Source organism: Hyperolius riggenbachi, chromosome 8 (assembly GCF_040937935.1).
Source record: "Hyperolius riggenbachi isolate aHypRig1 chromosome 8, aHypRig1.pri, whole genome shotgun sequence".
NCBI lineage: Eukaryota > Metazoa > Chordata > Amphibia > Anura > Hyperoliidae > Hyperolius > Hyperolius riggenbachi.
This window is the reverse complement of record NC_090653.1, coordinates 239,723,881-239,739,587: the sequence shown is the minus strand read 5'-3', so window position 1 is coordinate 239,739,587 and position 15,707 is coordinate 239,723,881. Positions and strand designations below refer to the sequence as shown.

Sequence of the window (15,707 nt, the reverse complement as noted above, 5' to 3'; positions counted from 1 at the left end):
TAGGGTGTGTGTGTGGGGGGGGAGGGATAGGTAGGCATTAGGCAGGTGGTGTGTGCGGGGGGTCGGGGTAGTTAGGTTTAGGCATTAGGCAAGTAGCCTGTGCAGGTAGGCAGGTAGAGTATGTGGGGGGGGGGGGGAGGTTTAGGCACTAGGCAGGTAGTGTGTGCGGGAGAAGGGGGTTTAGGCATTAGATGGGTAGAGTGTGCGGGGGGGGGGGGGGGTAGGTTTAGGCAATAGGCAGGTGGTGTGTGAGGGGGGGGGGGTTAGGTTTAGGCATCAGGCAGGTAGAGTGTGCAGGGAAGGGGGTTGCTAGGTTTAGGCAGGTAGAGTGTGCAGGGGGGGGGGGGGGGGGTGTTAGGTTTAGGCAATAGGCAGGTAGTGTGTGTTTGTGTGTGGGGGGGTTAAGGTTAGGTGTCGGGTGGGAGGGTTCTATGTGAGAGAAGGGTTAGGTTTGGCCACAGTAAAATATCGGTATTTAATACCGATATTTTACTATCGGCATTAAAGGGTGCCTAACCCATCCCATAATGCTTTGCAATACCTGGCATCATTATCACTATCAATACTTCTGGTGCTCCTCCAAGTGGAATTTTTATTTACCCCAAATAGTGTTTTCTACTTATTGCCTGAGAGCTAGATGGCATGTTAATAATCTGTTCTGTTTTCCCCTCTATTGTAGATGTAAAGGTTATTGGAATTGGAGATTCAGACAAGCTGACTATCCTCAGAGGATGTCCCGGTTTCCCCGGCTCTCTTGGGCAAAAGGGTGAAACTGGAGCAGTTGGTATGAAAGGTAAGTAGGAAAAAAATGTACACATGATATATGTGATATCTGGACACTGTAGCTAGTCGAAATGTAACATACTGTATAGTAAAGCTCATTCACTAAATGTATGGTATCTAGGAGGGGTTGGGTGGTACTTCAGGGTTAGATGCAGTGAGGCAGTGTAATTACATACTTTTCAAGGCTGGATTTATTTGATACATTTGACTCCTGTTGGTTAAAGGATACCCGAGGTGACATGTGACATGATGAGATAGACATGTGTATGTACAGTGCCTAGCACACAAATAGCTATGTTCCCTTTTTTCTTTCTCTGCCTGAAAGAGTTAAACATCAGGTATGTAAGTGGTAGTTCCTGTCTGAATCAGGACTGGGTTAGATTACAGTGTGAAGAAGAAATTACAACTATAAAACATTTCCTAGCAGACAATGGCTTCTGAGAGCAGGAAAGAGATAAAAGGGGTCAATAGTTCATAGATTTTAGCTTTGGCATACTTCAATTAATGTGTCATTGAGCAAAAGCAATAAAACAGTAACAACTTAAAAAGTAAATTTAAATAAAAAATAAAACTATGAAGTATCTTGAAAGGTAATTTTTAGGAGACAGAGGATAGATACAATTGTTTATTTTGTTAGTTTATTTTCACCTCAGGTGTCCTTTAACTGTCTTGTGTCTTCCCTTTTATGTGCATTGCCCCTTCCATATACATAGCAACCATCCCTGGATTTGGAGGTGGGATGGATCATCGCTTTGAAGTGGAAGTTTACTACTGGGGACAAACGTAAAGAGTGTTTATCATTGTTAGGGAATAAGCACTACTCTGCTCCACCTGTAGGTGGTTGTACCCTTTTTTTATATTTCAGTATCCACCAGAATGGACCGGTATTGCATTAAATGAAATAGCACTTCAAATACTAACTAGATATAAAATTATTTATATTTTGGAGTTTAAAAATGCTAATGGGTTAGATATAGTCCTGGCTTTGGTAGTGGAGTTAGGGTCCAGTTTAACTGAGTGTGAATTTGCATTGCAACATTTTGCATTAGTACTGAAAGCAATGCAATTTCAATGGAATAGTTTCCATTGATTGCCTTTTTGTAGTCCATTCTAATCTGAAAAAAAAAATCAGCTTGCATCTCGCTGCACATTTTCGCAGCACACCTCCGTTTGTCAGTAACTAGACACACACACAAATAGCATTTATATTGCACTTTTCTCCTGGCGGACGCCACTAGGGCGCACTCTGTAGGCAGTAGCAGTATTAAGGAGTCTTGCCCAAGGTCTCCTTACTGAACAGGAAGAGCCAAGATTCAAACTCAGAGCCCTTAACCATTTCACTATCCAGCCACTCATTATAAATGCATAAAAATGTGCATAAAAAGTGAAAATTTGCATATGGAAAAAACACATGTAATAACCTTGTGAAAACAGCCAAAGCAAAAACATATGGATATCGTGGAGCGGTTACCAAATATTTGTGTGTTTTGTTGTTGGTTAGGTGAAAAAGGAACTCCGGGTATTGCAGGAAAATCTGGCCCTCCTGGTGAAAGAGGTATAGTATACTGTATATATCCACATTCCCTGTCTGTCCGCTGACCCTGCATCAACATTTCTCAAAAATGTCTCCAATGTTATCATCAGGTCTACAAAGATTTGTTTTGAATTTTGAACCTTTATTTAAAGTGGACAGTGGATCTGAAGGGATAATAAGCAATCTTCATGATCAGTGGCCTAGCTAAGGAGCTGTGGGCCCTGATGCAAATTTTACATTGCCTCCCCCCCCCCCCCCCCCCCAAACACTCTATACATAACAATTGATACGGTGCACCAAAACCTGCCAATGGTTAGCAGTTTGTTAATGATTACTACTATTTAAGTGATTATTATGAGCATAGGACCCATAGAGAGCTAATACTATAGTTGATGGAGGGCACCTTGGGGACCGTCTGGCCCAAGGGCTACCTCTGCACCTGCACTTATTGCTAAGCCCCTGTTCATGATCCTTAACTACCTCACTACCACCAGTGCAAAAATCTCTCAGTACTGAACTATTTTTCCCTATTAGTGGTGCAACAATCATCCAAGCACAACTCTTATATTGCTTACTTGATATATACTATATTAGTACCATTTTTAAATGATAGTGTTTTTTTTCTGTACTAAATATTTAATCCCATATTTAATTTGCTTTTAATAAGCTTAAAAATAAAATTAAACAAATATGGAAAAATGTATTTTAATTTTTGAAAAAACAAAAACAATAATAATAATAATAATAATAATAATAATAATAATAATAATAATAATAATAATAATGTTATGACCTGTTTGCTCCATTAGGTTTCTGTTCCAGGGAGCATTGCTGTATTCGTACATCATCCTCTGGGTCCCGTTCGCATGTTATGTGATCGGGACCCAGAGGTAGATGTCACCGTACAGCACAGCTTCCTGAAAGGAGGAGACCTAATGTAGCATATGGAACAAGTAAATATCAAAGCACCCAGTTTTGTATTTTTTTAGTTCGGACTTTGCAGCAGGATAATGCAGTTCTAGTTTGGCCTTTCGTAATCAGTGCCGATTGAATAATCTGTAATATAGATGGAGAAAGACTTCAGTGTTTGGTTGATTTATTACTATATACAATGTTTTTGTCAAAGTGAACATCTAATCCGGTCAGGGGCGTAGCAAATTAGCAATAGCCATAGCATCTGTTTATTCTGTTATAGGGCCCTGGAGCAGAGGGGGCCCAGGTGGTACTTAATGTATTCACCATTAACTTTTTTTGTGTTCCTCCACACTCAAATGTTGTCTCAGTGCCCATGAACTATGTGCAGTGTTGATGGCATGAGAATGTAAATTGCCTCATTAACTCATATCCATAGGCTAGGGCAGGCATGGGCAAACTTGGCCCTCCAGCTGTTGAGGAACTACAAGTCCCACAATGCATTGCAGGAGTCTGACAGCCACAGTCATGACTCATAAAGGCAAATGCATTGTGGGATTTGTAATTCCTTAACAGCTGGAGAGCCAAGTTTGCCCAAGCCTGGGCTAGGGGCAGGTTGTATTAAGAGTGCCTACATCTGAGGGTCCCATGAAAGTTTTGCTATGGGGCGCTATGATCTCTAGCTATGCCACTGAATCCAGTGGTTCTAGTGGTTCTTAACCTGTGTTAGATTGAACCTCAAGGGATCGGTGAGCCTGTTTCAGGGGTTTGGCAGGGAAATGTGTGTCCATTCCATTCATTAAGTAGTCATTGAGTTATGATTTGTTTTGTGTGTGTGACATTCACATTCATGTTGTATTGGTTGTATTATTTGAACACTGTGATTTTATGTGCAATTGATGCATATCTATGTTTTGAATTTGAAAAAATAAGTTTAGTTTTCAGCTATGAAGAGTTTGGACTATGAAACTTAAGGGGTTCCGTACCTTTAACAAGGTTTAGAACCACAGAGCTAATCTTTTCAGAATATTAACTAGTGTATGGCCAACTCAAGAGAAATCATGCAGAATGATGTCACACTGAGGCTTACAGTGTATAAAATATGGACAATTTCCGTATTCTTTTTGTGCTGCTATGAATGTTATTGTGTTTTTTTAGGTGAACAGGGAACTGTAGGACAGAAAGGAGAGAAAGGTAAAAATTACATTTTCTCTTGTAAACTATTTTTTTTTTTTAATAAATTTGTGATCTATTTTACCAATGCATTTCAGTGGATATACTGTATGCACATGTTGTCCAGCAGTTCCTATTTTCATAGGGATTCCTCCAGTCCTACCAGCTCTACAGATTGAGGCCCTTTAGACCTATTGAGTTTTGGGAGTGGTGGGTTAGAGGGCAAGGTTGACCTCAGATGTGATATTTATTTTAAAAACAATCAAAGGCAGTATTACCATTCTGGCCCCTAAAGGTCCGTACACACGCCGGACTGGAGGCAACGACGGGTCCGTCGTCACCTCCCACCCAGCGGGAGGTGACGACGGACCCGTCGTTGCCTCCAGTCCGGCGTGTGTACGGACCTTAACACTTGCCTCGTGATTACCACCAATGACGAAATATAACTACCAAGAAAAAGTCTTAATTGGATACAGCTTTATTTTCTGTCAAATTATAGCTGAAAGTAGGGATGTTCTATATTCTAATATGCCTACATAGTCCAAAATGTCTAGTGAAGAGTGAGACAAAAAAACGTAATACTGTTAAAAATATTATGAGTACATATTCTTCCCATACTTACACTCCTTTCTTAAATAGTTTTTTTAAAATATATATTATTTTATTTATTTAGGCGCTTCCTTATCTTCTTCACTCAGTTATAGTGATGAGCACAAATTTTGCAGTCACATTAAAATTAGCAATTACAATGTTAAATCGTACTGCGGAATTTTGGGAAAAATCATAACTAATTACATCTGTAAATGTAGTTATTTCTCATTTCCACGTAATTTTGTTTCAAATTTAGCAGTTAATTGCAAAGCCACTATACATACTATTGCCACCAAAATTGCTACATATGTTAAGGTTAATAGTGGGCACAAGTAAAATAAAAAAATGATTTTAAAAATGCTAAAGAAAAGTGGTTTTTAAACTGTAATTTTTCTGAGTTTAAAAACCATTTTTCCTTTACATTTTTAAAATCAATTTTTGACATGCTACTACTACTATACTTCTTAGAGGACTTACGAGGTGAAAAGTAAAAAAAAAAGTTCAGTACCTGTGTCTATTATGAATCCACGGAGTACGCCATCCGCGCCCTCTGTTTACTTCTGCCGGGTCCCCGCTCTATTACCGACCCCAGTTGGCTCCCCATCCCATAGCCCGGGTCAGGCTCTCATTCCTGAAGTAAATGGCTGCCGGAGCTTGCTGTGGCTGCGCAGTCCACATAGACGCGAGTGCGGCTGCGCAGCTCTTTGGCCTCCACCCCCGATCCACACACAGGAGACATCGTGTAGCGAGGACGTGGCGGGAGGAGCCTTAGAGCTGCGCAGCCGCACTCGCGTCTATGCGGACTGCGCAGCCGTGGCACGCTCCGGTGGCCATTTTACTTGAGGAATGAGAGCCCGGGCCATGGGGTCGGGAGCCGACCGAGGGTCAGTAACAGAGCGGGGACCCAGCGGAAGTAAACGGGGGGCATGAATGGCATCCTCCGTGGATTCATAATAGACACAGATACTGAACTTTTTTTTTAACTTTTCACCTCGTAAGTTCTTTAAGATATGTAGCAATAACATGTATGGGGATTTTCCTACTTATCGCTAAAGTCGGCACAAAATTATGCAAAAATAATACAAACATTTATGAGAAATTAGTAATTATTACACAAAATATGTTGAACTTACAAATCGTAATTACGTATGGGCGTAATTGCGAACATTTTGCTGATTATGATCATCCCTACCAAGTTAGCTAGTAAAACAGGGGCAGATAATTATTGTTTTAATGTGGCAATATAAGTTTTAACCAAGACTTTTCCATTTCTTTATTTTTCCATAAAAATGATCATCATTAAAAAAAAATAAAAAAAAATTCTATGAATTTTTTTTTTTATTTTAATGACATTTTTGGTCTTTTAATCTATTAGCCAAGGTTTATAATCCTGATTTTAAGAAAAAATGAAACGTGTATAGTCGAGTGGTTTGTTTTCTTAAACCATACATTTGATAAAGGATTAAATTTAAAGGATCTAAAGAAAGTAGAAGATATTTTATAGTTTATGGTGGCCACTTTAACAAATGATTTATATCTTGGAAGGTGACTGCTGACCATACACTGTGAGACCTCTGTTCCCAGTGAGATCCTCATTGCCTGTACAGTGGTTGTTTTAAGGCAACTTTGGTTTGAGAGCACTTTACAAACTCTGCATTTTTAGAATGGGACCCAGATCCTTCTGGAGCCCATTGCTGCTGCCCACGACCCATTTCTTCTTCATTGCCATGCATCCATCCATATACAAGCAAGACCATAATTATACCGCGCATGCGAGAATTAACTCCCCCACATGCCCAGTAGCATGATGCCATACACAAGTGGCTTGGTTCAACTGGCCAAGCCCATATCATACTCGCTCCTACACAGTACAGTTTGGCTTGTACATGTACAGGAACATGGCCACAAGAGCATATTCAATAAGCGCTGGATCGGTGGGCTTGACTATTCAGAGGCTTTGTACCACAGAAGGTTTAACTTGAAATGGGGCTTTAGGCAAGATGCCAAATTTGGGCCCCACTGTTGGTTATCTGGCTTCTTTGGTAAGGTAAGATAAGGGAGGATGGTCAGTAAAGGTGCCAGTCAGGCCCCTAGACACCCATCAGGCCCTAGGCACCTGCCTAAATGCCTTGTGGATGATCTGGTGCATTGTTGTACTATTGAGGTATTTATCATTCTCAATCCCACTTCGGGTATCCTTTAAAGTTTCTTCAAAGCAAATGTGGATCCCAGTAATGGTTTGTATTTTGTTTTTCTCACAACAGGAGATAAAGGTGTCATACATGAATCACTTTATGGTAAGTCCAGTCATAGAAGGAACTTGTAAGCAGAGGGACTAAAGATCTCAATGCTGGATTGACCCTGCTAAATGTTAAATGATCTTTTTTCATATACAGTGCTGCCCATAATTATTCATACCCCTGGCAAATTTTGACTTAAAGTTACTTTTATTCAACTAGCAAGTCATTTTTTGATGGGAAATGACATATGTGTCTCCCAAAAGGTAATAAGACGATGTACAAGAGGCATTATTGTGGAAAAAAAAACATTTCTCAGCTTTTATTTACATTTGAACAAAAAGTGTCCAGTCCAAAATTATTCATACCCTTCTCAATAATCAATAGAAAAGCCTTTATTAGCAATTACAGCAATCAAACGTTTCCTATAATTGCAAACCAGCTTTTTGCATGTCTCAACAGGTATTTTTGCCCATTCATCTTTAGCAATGAGCTCCAAATCTTTCAGGTTGGAGGGTCTTCTTGTCATCACCCTGATCTTTAACTCCCTGTACAGATTCTCAATTGGATTCAAGTCAGGAGGACTCTGGCTGGGCCACTCCAAAACGTTAATGATGTTGTCTGCTAACCATTTCTTAACCACTTTTGCTGTGTTTTTTGGTTCATAGTCATGCTGAAATGTCCATTGGTGGCCAATGTCAAGTTTCTCTGCAGACTACCTGATGTTGTCATTGAGAATCCTCATGTATTACTCTTTTCAATGTGCCGTTTACTGTGATTAGTTTTTCTGGTCCATTGGCTGAAAAAACAACCCCAAAGCATTAGGTTCCTATCCTACCACCATGTTTGACAGTGGGGGATGGTGTTCTTTGGGTTGAAGGCTTCTCCTTTTTTACGCCAAATGAAGGAAACATCATTGTGACCAAACAATTCAATTTTTGTTTCACAGAAGACCAGAGGTCTTCTTCTTTGTCCAGATGAACGTTTGCAAAAGCCAAGCGAGCTTTTGTGTACCTTATCTGGAGAAGTGGTGTCCTCCTTGTTCTGCATCAGTGGAACCCAGCAGTGTGCAGTGTCCATTGGATTGTCTGCCTTGAGACTTTGCCACCAGCAGAGCCCAGATTCACCAGGATGGCCTTGGTGGTGGTCCTTGGATTCTTTATCACCTCTCTCACCATCCTCCTGGCCAGCACAGGTGTCACTTCTGGCTTCCGACAACATCCTCTGAGATTTTCCACAGTGCAGAACATCTTGTATTTTTTAAAAAATACTTTGCACTGCAGCCACTGGAACTGGAAAACATTTAGAAATGGCCTTGAAGCTGTTTCCTGACTTGTGAGCAGCCACAATGCGCAGCCGCAGGTCATCACTGAGCTCCTTTATCTTAGCCATGACTGTCCACAAACCAACTGCATTGAGCTGCTGTTTTTCACCTGTTGAATTGATTAAAACAGCTGTTCCCAATTAATCAAGGTAATTAGGATGCTTTAGAACAGCTTGGACTATTTGGAATGGTATAGAACTTTGGATTTTCCCACAGACTGTGACAGTTTGTGAAGGGTATGAATAATTTTGGACTGGACACTTTGCTCAAATTTAAATGAAAGCTGAGAAATGTTTTTTTCACAATAATGCCTCTTGTACATCGTCTTATTAGCTGTTGGGAGACACCTATGTCATTTCCCGTCACAAAATTACTGGTTTAATAAAAGTATCTTTAAGTCAAAATTTGCCAGGGATATGAATCATTATGGGCAGCACTGTATATAGTAGGAGGGCTAAGTATTTCTCATAGCTCAGTCTTCTCCCTCAACCTCCTGACAAACCACAGGAAGAAAAATTATGTTGAGGAGTAGACCTTAGCAGATTGAAGGTGGTTGTAAAAGAACAGCAGTCTTAATTAGGAATGCTGAGCTGTACAAGTCAAGTTAAGTTCTGTCTATTGGGGGAGGGGGAAGGTAGTCTCCTGGCACCCTTGTGGTGTCAGCCAATAAGAACCCCTCTTGGCACATCAGACTAATGATGGACGCTAAAGAAGAACTGTTTGTAGGTCAGGAAAATTCATACTATAATGAGGGGAGTCCCTTTGTCAGGATGAAGTCATTAACCAGTTAAGCCAAAGTGGATAAATATATTCGTCCAGCAGGAGACGCGTAGCAGCAATTTGGACAAATATATATTTATCCAGCAGTGTTGCAGCAGATGCGTGCTTGGAGCGGTTGGGTATGCGCTCGTTCCCCGCCGCTATTGCAGGGGATCGATTGAGTTAGAGGAACAAGTGTTCCCCCGAGGCATACGATCCCCTGTGAATGAATCAACATGCCTCCAATCATGAGGCATCTTAATTCATAAAAAAAAAAAAAAAAAGATTGAGCGCTTCCTGGTAACTTCCAGGAGAGTGCTTAGCGCCACCCAGGGGCCAAAATGTAAAATTACAGTATGAAAAAAAATACATTCACACATTAAATAAAGCCTCATTAACCCCACCCCCACACCCATAGCTCCCAACTGTCCCTCTTTCAGAGGGACAGTCCCTTTTTGGGAGCCCTGTCCCTCTGTCCCTCTTTCCTCCTCATTTGTCCTTCTTTCAGGACTTTTTCCCTCTTTCTATATAAATATACATATTTCTATACTAAAAAAATGTGTTTAAATGACTCTAAACTTTATTCCCATCCTTTAAATTGATATATTACTAATTTTAAAATGTTAATTTGAAGGAAAATTAACCAGGATAGAAAGGACCAGAGTGGTTTGAATTATAAAACAACATATTTTTCTCATAAAACCTTTATGGTATGCGTGACTAAGGGTGTGATGGGGGCGTGATCAGGAGTGTGGCAGGGGCGTGGCTTAAGTGTCCCTCTTTCTAATCTCAAAAAGTTGGGAGGTATGCCCACACCCTATCCCGTGGCAAAAAACAAAACAAAACACAACAAGTTAAAAAAAATGACAGTTTAAAAAAAAAATACATAAATAGTTACCTTAGGGACTAAACTTTTTTTATATGTATGTTGTGAGGCTATATTACTGTTATTTTTTGCCTATATTAGCTTATAATTAGTGATGGACGCAAAACTGACAAAAATGCACCTTTATTTCCAAATAAAATATTAGCGTCATACATTGTACTAGAGAAATATTATAAACGTTGCAATAACTGGGACAAATGGGAAAATAAAATGTGTGGGTTTTATGCACAGTAGAACTTTTTATTTTAAAACTATAATGGCTGAAATCTGAGAAATTATTTTTTCCATTCTTTTCTTATTATTCCCGCTAAAATGCATTTAGAATCAAATAACCCTTAACAAACTGTACCACCCAAAGAAAGCCTAATTCGTGTTTTCTGAAGCACTTAAACAGTCATGAAACAGTGAGAGACAGCTTGAGATAAGGTTTTACTGCAGGAGAGTTCAAAGGGTCATTATTTCTGATTGGTTTTATAGCCTAAAAGCATTATGGCCGTGATGTTTGGACTTTCTATATGCGGGTGACCTTTGTCTACCTGACTGCTATAAATACTCCATCTGCTTGGGGACTAGGCTTTTGATGGACATTGACCGTCTTTGGCGGTTATTGCTGAATTGTCCCTGTGATGGCTCATGTATTTTAATGTTTACGATGTTGAATATTCTGTAATAAAGAACTCTATGAGTTTCGGAAGGAATCCCTGAGTTTGCTGGTCCTTGTGGACGTCATTCTGGGAGGGGGTATAGCTTGTGGCTTCATTGAATTCTTAGCGTCACTTGTGTGCATAGACTTCCCAAGCTGGAATTAGGGCTGGTGCACACCGAGCGGCTTTTTGGGCGTTTTCAGATCCGCTTGCGGCTGCGGATCTGCTTGGTCAATGTATCTCAATGGGGTGGTGCACACCAGAGCGGGAGGCATTTTGCAGAAACGAAAAATGCCTGGGTGAGGCATTTTTTGGATTGTGGAGGCGTTTCTGCCTCAATGTTAAGTATAGGAAAAACGCAAACCGCTCTGAAAAACGGCACTTCAGAGCGGTTTGCCAGGCGTTTTTTGTTACAGTAGCTGTTCAGTAACAGCTTTACTGTAACAATACAGGAAATCTACTATACCAAAACCGCTACACAAAACTGCAAAACGCTAGCTGAAACGCTACAGAAAAAGAAGAAAAAGCGTTTCAAAATCTGCTAGCATTTTGCGGATCTGCTAGCGGGTTTTGGTGTGCACCAGCCCTTAGTGTCTGATTGGAGAATCTCTGTGAATGTTCCTATATTTTACCTTACAGCTGCAAGAAACTGCAAAGAGCTCTTGGACCAAGGCTTCACATTCAGCGATTGGTACACTATATACCCAGATGGCCAAAATCCCCTAAAAGTGCTGTGTGACATGCATACTGATGGAGGAGGCTGGATAGTAAGTGATCATTAATTGCTGTATCATAAGACACGTTAATCTTCCTTGCGGACGAAGAATGGCGTCTGGCTCGGGTGGGAAAAGCAGCCAGGAGAGGTAATGCTGAGCCTGACTCGGAGCAGCCGCCAGGAAGCAGGAAATTTGGGCGCATGAGGCAGGTAGACAAAAAGGGCGCCGCCATTCACTCCCATAATAAATATCGTTTAATGGGCGCCCAACAGGAAAAAAGGGCGCCGGAGAAAAATAACGTTTTAAAAGCGGCGCCCGGAGACTTTTAATGTTTTATAACTGCTTCTCATGATTACACATTATTTAATGATTTATAATTTTTTACACATTATTTTTAAACGAAAAAACAGTACAATATTTTTTAAAACATTATTTTTAAACGAAAAATTGAAATTTTTTTCTTTTTTTAAAACATTATGTTTAAACGAAAAACCACACAATATTTTTTAAAACGTTATTAATGCTTATCACAGGGGGTCTTAGGTTTAGGCACCACCAGGGGGGTCTTAGGTTTAGGCACCACCAGGAGGGTCTTAGGTTTAGGCACCACCAGGGGGGGTCTTAGGTTTAGGCACCACCAGGGGGGTCTTAGGTTTAGGCACCACCAGGAGGGTCTTAGGTTTAGGCACCACCAGGTGGGTCTTAGGTTTAGGCACCACCAGGGGGGTCTTAGGTTTAGGCACCACCAGGTGGGTCTTAGGTTTAGGCACCACCAGGGGGGGGTCTTAGGTTTAGGCACCACCAGGGGGGTCTTAGGTTTAGGCACCACCAGGGGGGTCTAGGGGTTAGGGATAGGTACAGGGAGGGTTCTGTGTGAGAGTAGGGTTAGGTATAGCTTTAGTAACATTCTTATTAATGTTTTATAAAACGTTATTATAAATTTCACTTTTTAAACAGGGAAGATTAACGTTTTTACAATTGCCGATTTCATACACATTATTTAATGATTTATAACTTTATAAAACATTATTTTTAAACGAAACATAGCACAATTGTTTTTTAAACGTTATTCATGCTTATCGTTTAAAACCTTTTTTCCCGGCGCCCTTTTTTAACGTACACGCCGCCAGAAGGTATAGGGAAACAGCAGCAGCATGATAGCACTTCAACTCACCTCCCTTGGGTTCCAGACGCCGGCAGACATTCTTCTTCCGTTCCTCGGAGGCTCTAGATCCCTCGGGTGAGATAGCGGTTTGTCATCATGATGACAGATGGCGATCTAACTATCGGGGTACAGAATGACCCGGAGGATGGAGGGAGAACTGCAGTGCTGGACCCCAAGGAGGTGAGTAAAGTCCAGGGGCTGCTGCAGATCTCTCTGTGGTGTGATTTTTTTTCCCCTGGGGTCTAAAAGAATGTGAAAAAATTGCACTGCTTTTAGACCCTAAAATCTGGAAATAATCACACGGCCAGGGAGGTTCAAGTGTGAGGGGGGCAGAGAACTTCTCTAATTCATTACTTAATCATAATTAATTGCAAATCATATTTGTATCTGCTGGATTAGCTAAGGTCAAATGATCCCTTCAAAGTGTCTGATCAGTAGCTCAGATACTGGACATTTCCTGTATCACAGTCAGACTTTCATTGCAATAGGCTGAAGTTTTCTCAGAAAATACAGTCTGTGCTCCATCCTGTGCAATCAAAACAACAGGATGATGCAGCCCAGACACCAGCAGCTTTACCAACAGAGTCTTCCATTAACCTCTTAACTGCCAATATGACTAGCAGCCTGCAAGTAAATGGGTCACTCGCATTTCAGATTATTTTCTGGACGCGCATATTGATTTTTTTTTTTTATGTGCAGAAAGTGTGAAAACGGAAGACATTGTTCTGCTTTGTTACCTGCATACCGGGCGTGGCTAAGTCTATTGTAGTAACAGTTTGGCGCAATTAAAAAAATCCTCATGAGAGTGGATGAAACGGTAGATGCTCAGACCAAGCATCACTTGGCTTATAAATGGCTAATGGGAAGGCCTCTAGGCAAATATAAAGGTACGAAATGAGCAGTTGCATCTGTAGTACTTGGGGTGCTGTCTGTAGTGCTACTCCTTCGAAAGCCTAGGGAGCCCTCCAGGCAATGTAGCTCCCAAGTCCCATAGCAAACGCATTTCCAAAGTTTGGGTAATGCTCAAGAGAGGCTAGGAGGGGGGACACAACATGGGGGGGGGCTTGTCATGTTTCCCCTGACAATATGTAATTGCATTATGTGGAATTGATGTCTCTTTGGTGTGTATGTACTAAACTGCATTAAGCAGCATAGCATGTGTACAGTCTTACCGCATGATGAGTAGAGTAGAGCAGAAAGCATTATATGCAATGCATTACACTCTACTCATCATACATAAAACTTAACGCATGTAATTCTAGTTCTGTTTAGAGGACAATTGAAGTGAGCGGGATATGGAGGCTGCCATATTAATTTCCTTAAGCAATAGCAGTTGCTTTGCAGCCCACCTGATCCTCTGCCTCTCATACTTTTAGCCATAGACCCAGCCCACCCATGATGCCAAGTGAAGAGTCTTCCTCAGGTGGTTTAAGTCTGGGAGTGGCACCAGGCAGGAGCAGGAAGTTCGCCTGGCCTGCCACCACCCATCTTACCTCCACCCGCCTGGCCGTGGGGCCCTCCGTGAGGTGAGCTGGAGGGGGTAGCAGCCAGGAAGGGGGGCAGCGGGCACAGAGGTTGGGAGGGGGTTGAACCCCCCTCACTTGGGTCCCCCCATCCGCGCTCCCCCTCCATATAGTAGGCCAGGCAGCGTATTGATGCGGCAGCAATGGGGATGTGTGTTCAAAATGAACTTACCTCTTCCGTGCATTCCAGGGGTCGGAGCGCAGCTTGTGTGACATCCCACAATTCTCCTCTCTCTTCAATGCCGCCCATAGCCGGCCTTTGACCTGTGCGACCGGAGCGGTCGCACAGGGCGCTGGCTTCCAAGGGGGCGCCCATAGCTGGTTATCTATACTGAGGGAACAGGGGTGTAACAATAGGGGGTGCAGAGGTTGCAACCGCATCGGGGCCATTGGGCCAGATGGGCCCTGAGGGGCTCTCCCCCAACTGCAGTATTAGCTCTCTATTGGTCCTGTGCTGGTAATAATCACTTCTATAGATACTTTGAATAGTAATTATCATTTACAAACTGTTCTCCATGCTTTCTTGCACCTCTGACACTGCGGTTGTCCTTGGCAGATTATCAATAGTTACAGTATGTAAAGAGTGCTTGGGGGCACCATTGTAGAACTTGCACAAGGGCCCATAGCTCCTTAGCTACGCAACTGATCATCTACACCTGATTTCCTATACTGGGGACACCAATACCTGGCTACCTATACTGGAGGCACATACGCCTGGCTACCTATGGGGCGATGGAGACCTTCAACTGACTACCTATACTGGGGGCACCTATGATTGGCAACCTATATTGGAGGGCACTTGCACATGAGATGTAATACTGGGGGCACCTATACCTGGCTACCTACCTATACTGACTCTGAGGGCATTTTTTTTGGGGGGGGGGGGGGGGGGGGGCGAACCGCGGCTATAACACATGGTGCAAATTGTCGGTGCTGTGCTAACACACACACACACACACACACACACACACACACACACACACACACATCATGTTACAATACAAAACCAAAAATCATCCACAATATCACACAGTGAAGTGCGGTATGTTAATAGTTATTAGGCTCAAACCAAACCTTACATCGTACTGAGAAAGTACGATTTTAACCATGTCACTGCCTGTGTAAAGTTCCATTGCTTTTCATGCGAAATCGCATGCGAAATTGCGGGGAAATCTGCATGACAAAGCCGCATACGATTTCCCTATTGAATGCATTCGCGGCGATTCGCCCGCATTCCTGCCGCACGCGAAATCTGACGACCCTGTCGTGCAGATTTTTCCCGCACCGAAAACCGCCGCCGCCGCCGCACACGTGGAAACAGCCCCATCCACTAACATTGAGTATGCGAATCCGCATGCAGTGCCCACATGCGGATTCGCTATAGTGGAAACGAGCCCTAAGTTAATAAGCAGAGGTGGTGTAGTAACCTGTATTGACAACTAGATGGCAGCGTAGGAATG

At 42.1% G+C, this 15,707-nt stretch overlaps 1 protein-coding gene across 1 annotated transcript in view; it reads left to right on the top strand.

Moving 5' to 3' along the window:
• The window catches only part of LOC137528491 (ficolin-1-like), a 37,206-nt gene that overhangs the window by 2,592 nt on the left and 18,907 nt on the right, over positions 1–15,707 (top strand). Inside the window, exons 3-7 of the mRNA XM_068249794.1 lie at positions 680–793; positions 2,285–2,338; positions 4,388–4,423; positions 7,258–7,290; positions 11,483–11,610. Coding sequence (XP_068105895.1) covers positions 680–793; positions 2,285–2,338; positions 4,388–4,423; positions 7,258–7,290; positions 11,483–11,610 — 365 coding nt within the window. The remainder of the gene's footprint in view (positions 1–679; positions 794–2,284; positions 2,339–4,387; positions 4,424–7,257; positions 7,291–11,482; positions 11,611–15,707) is intronic.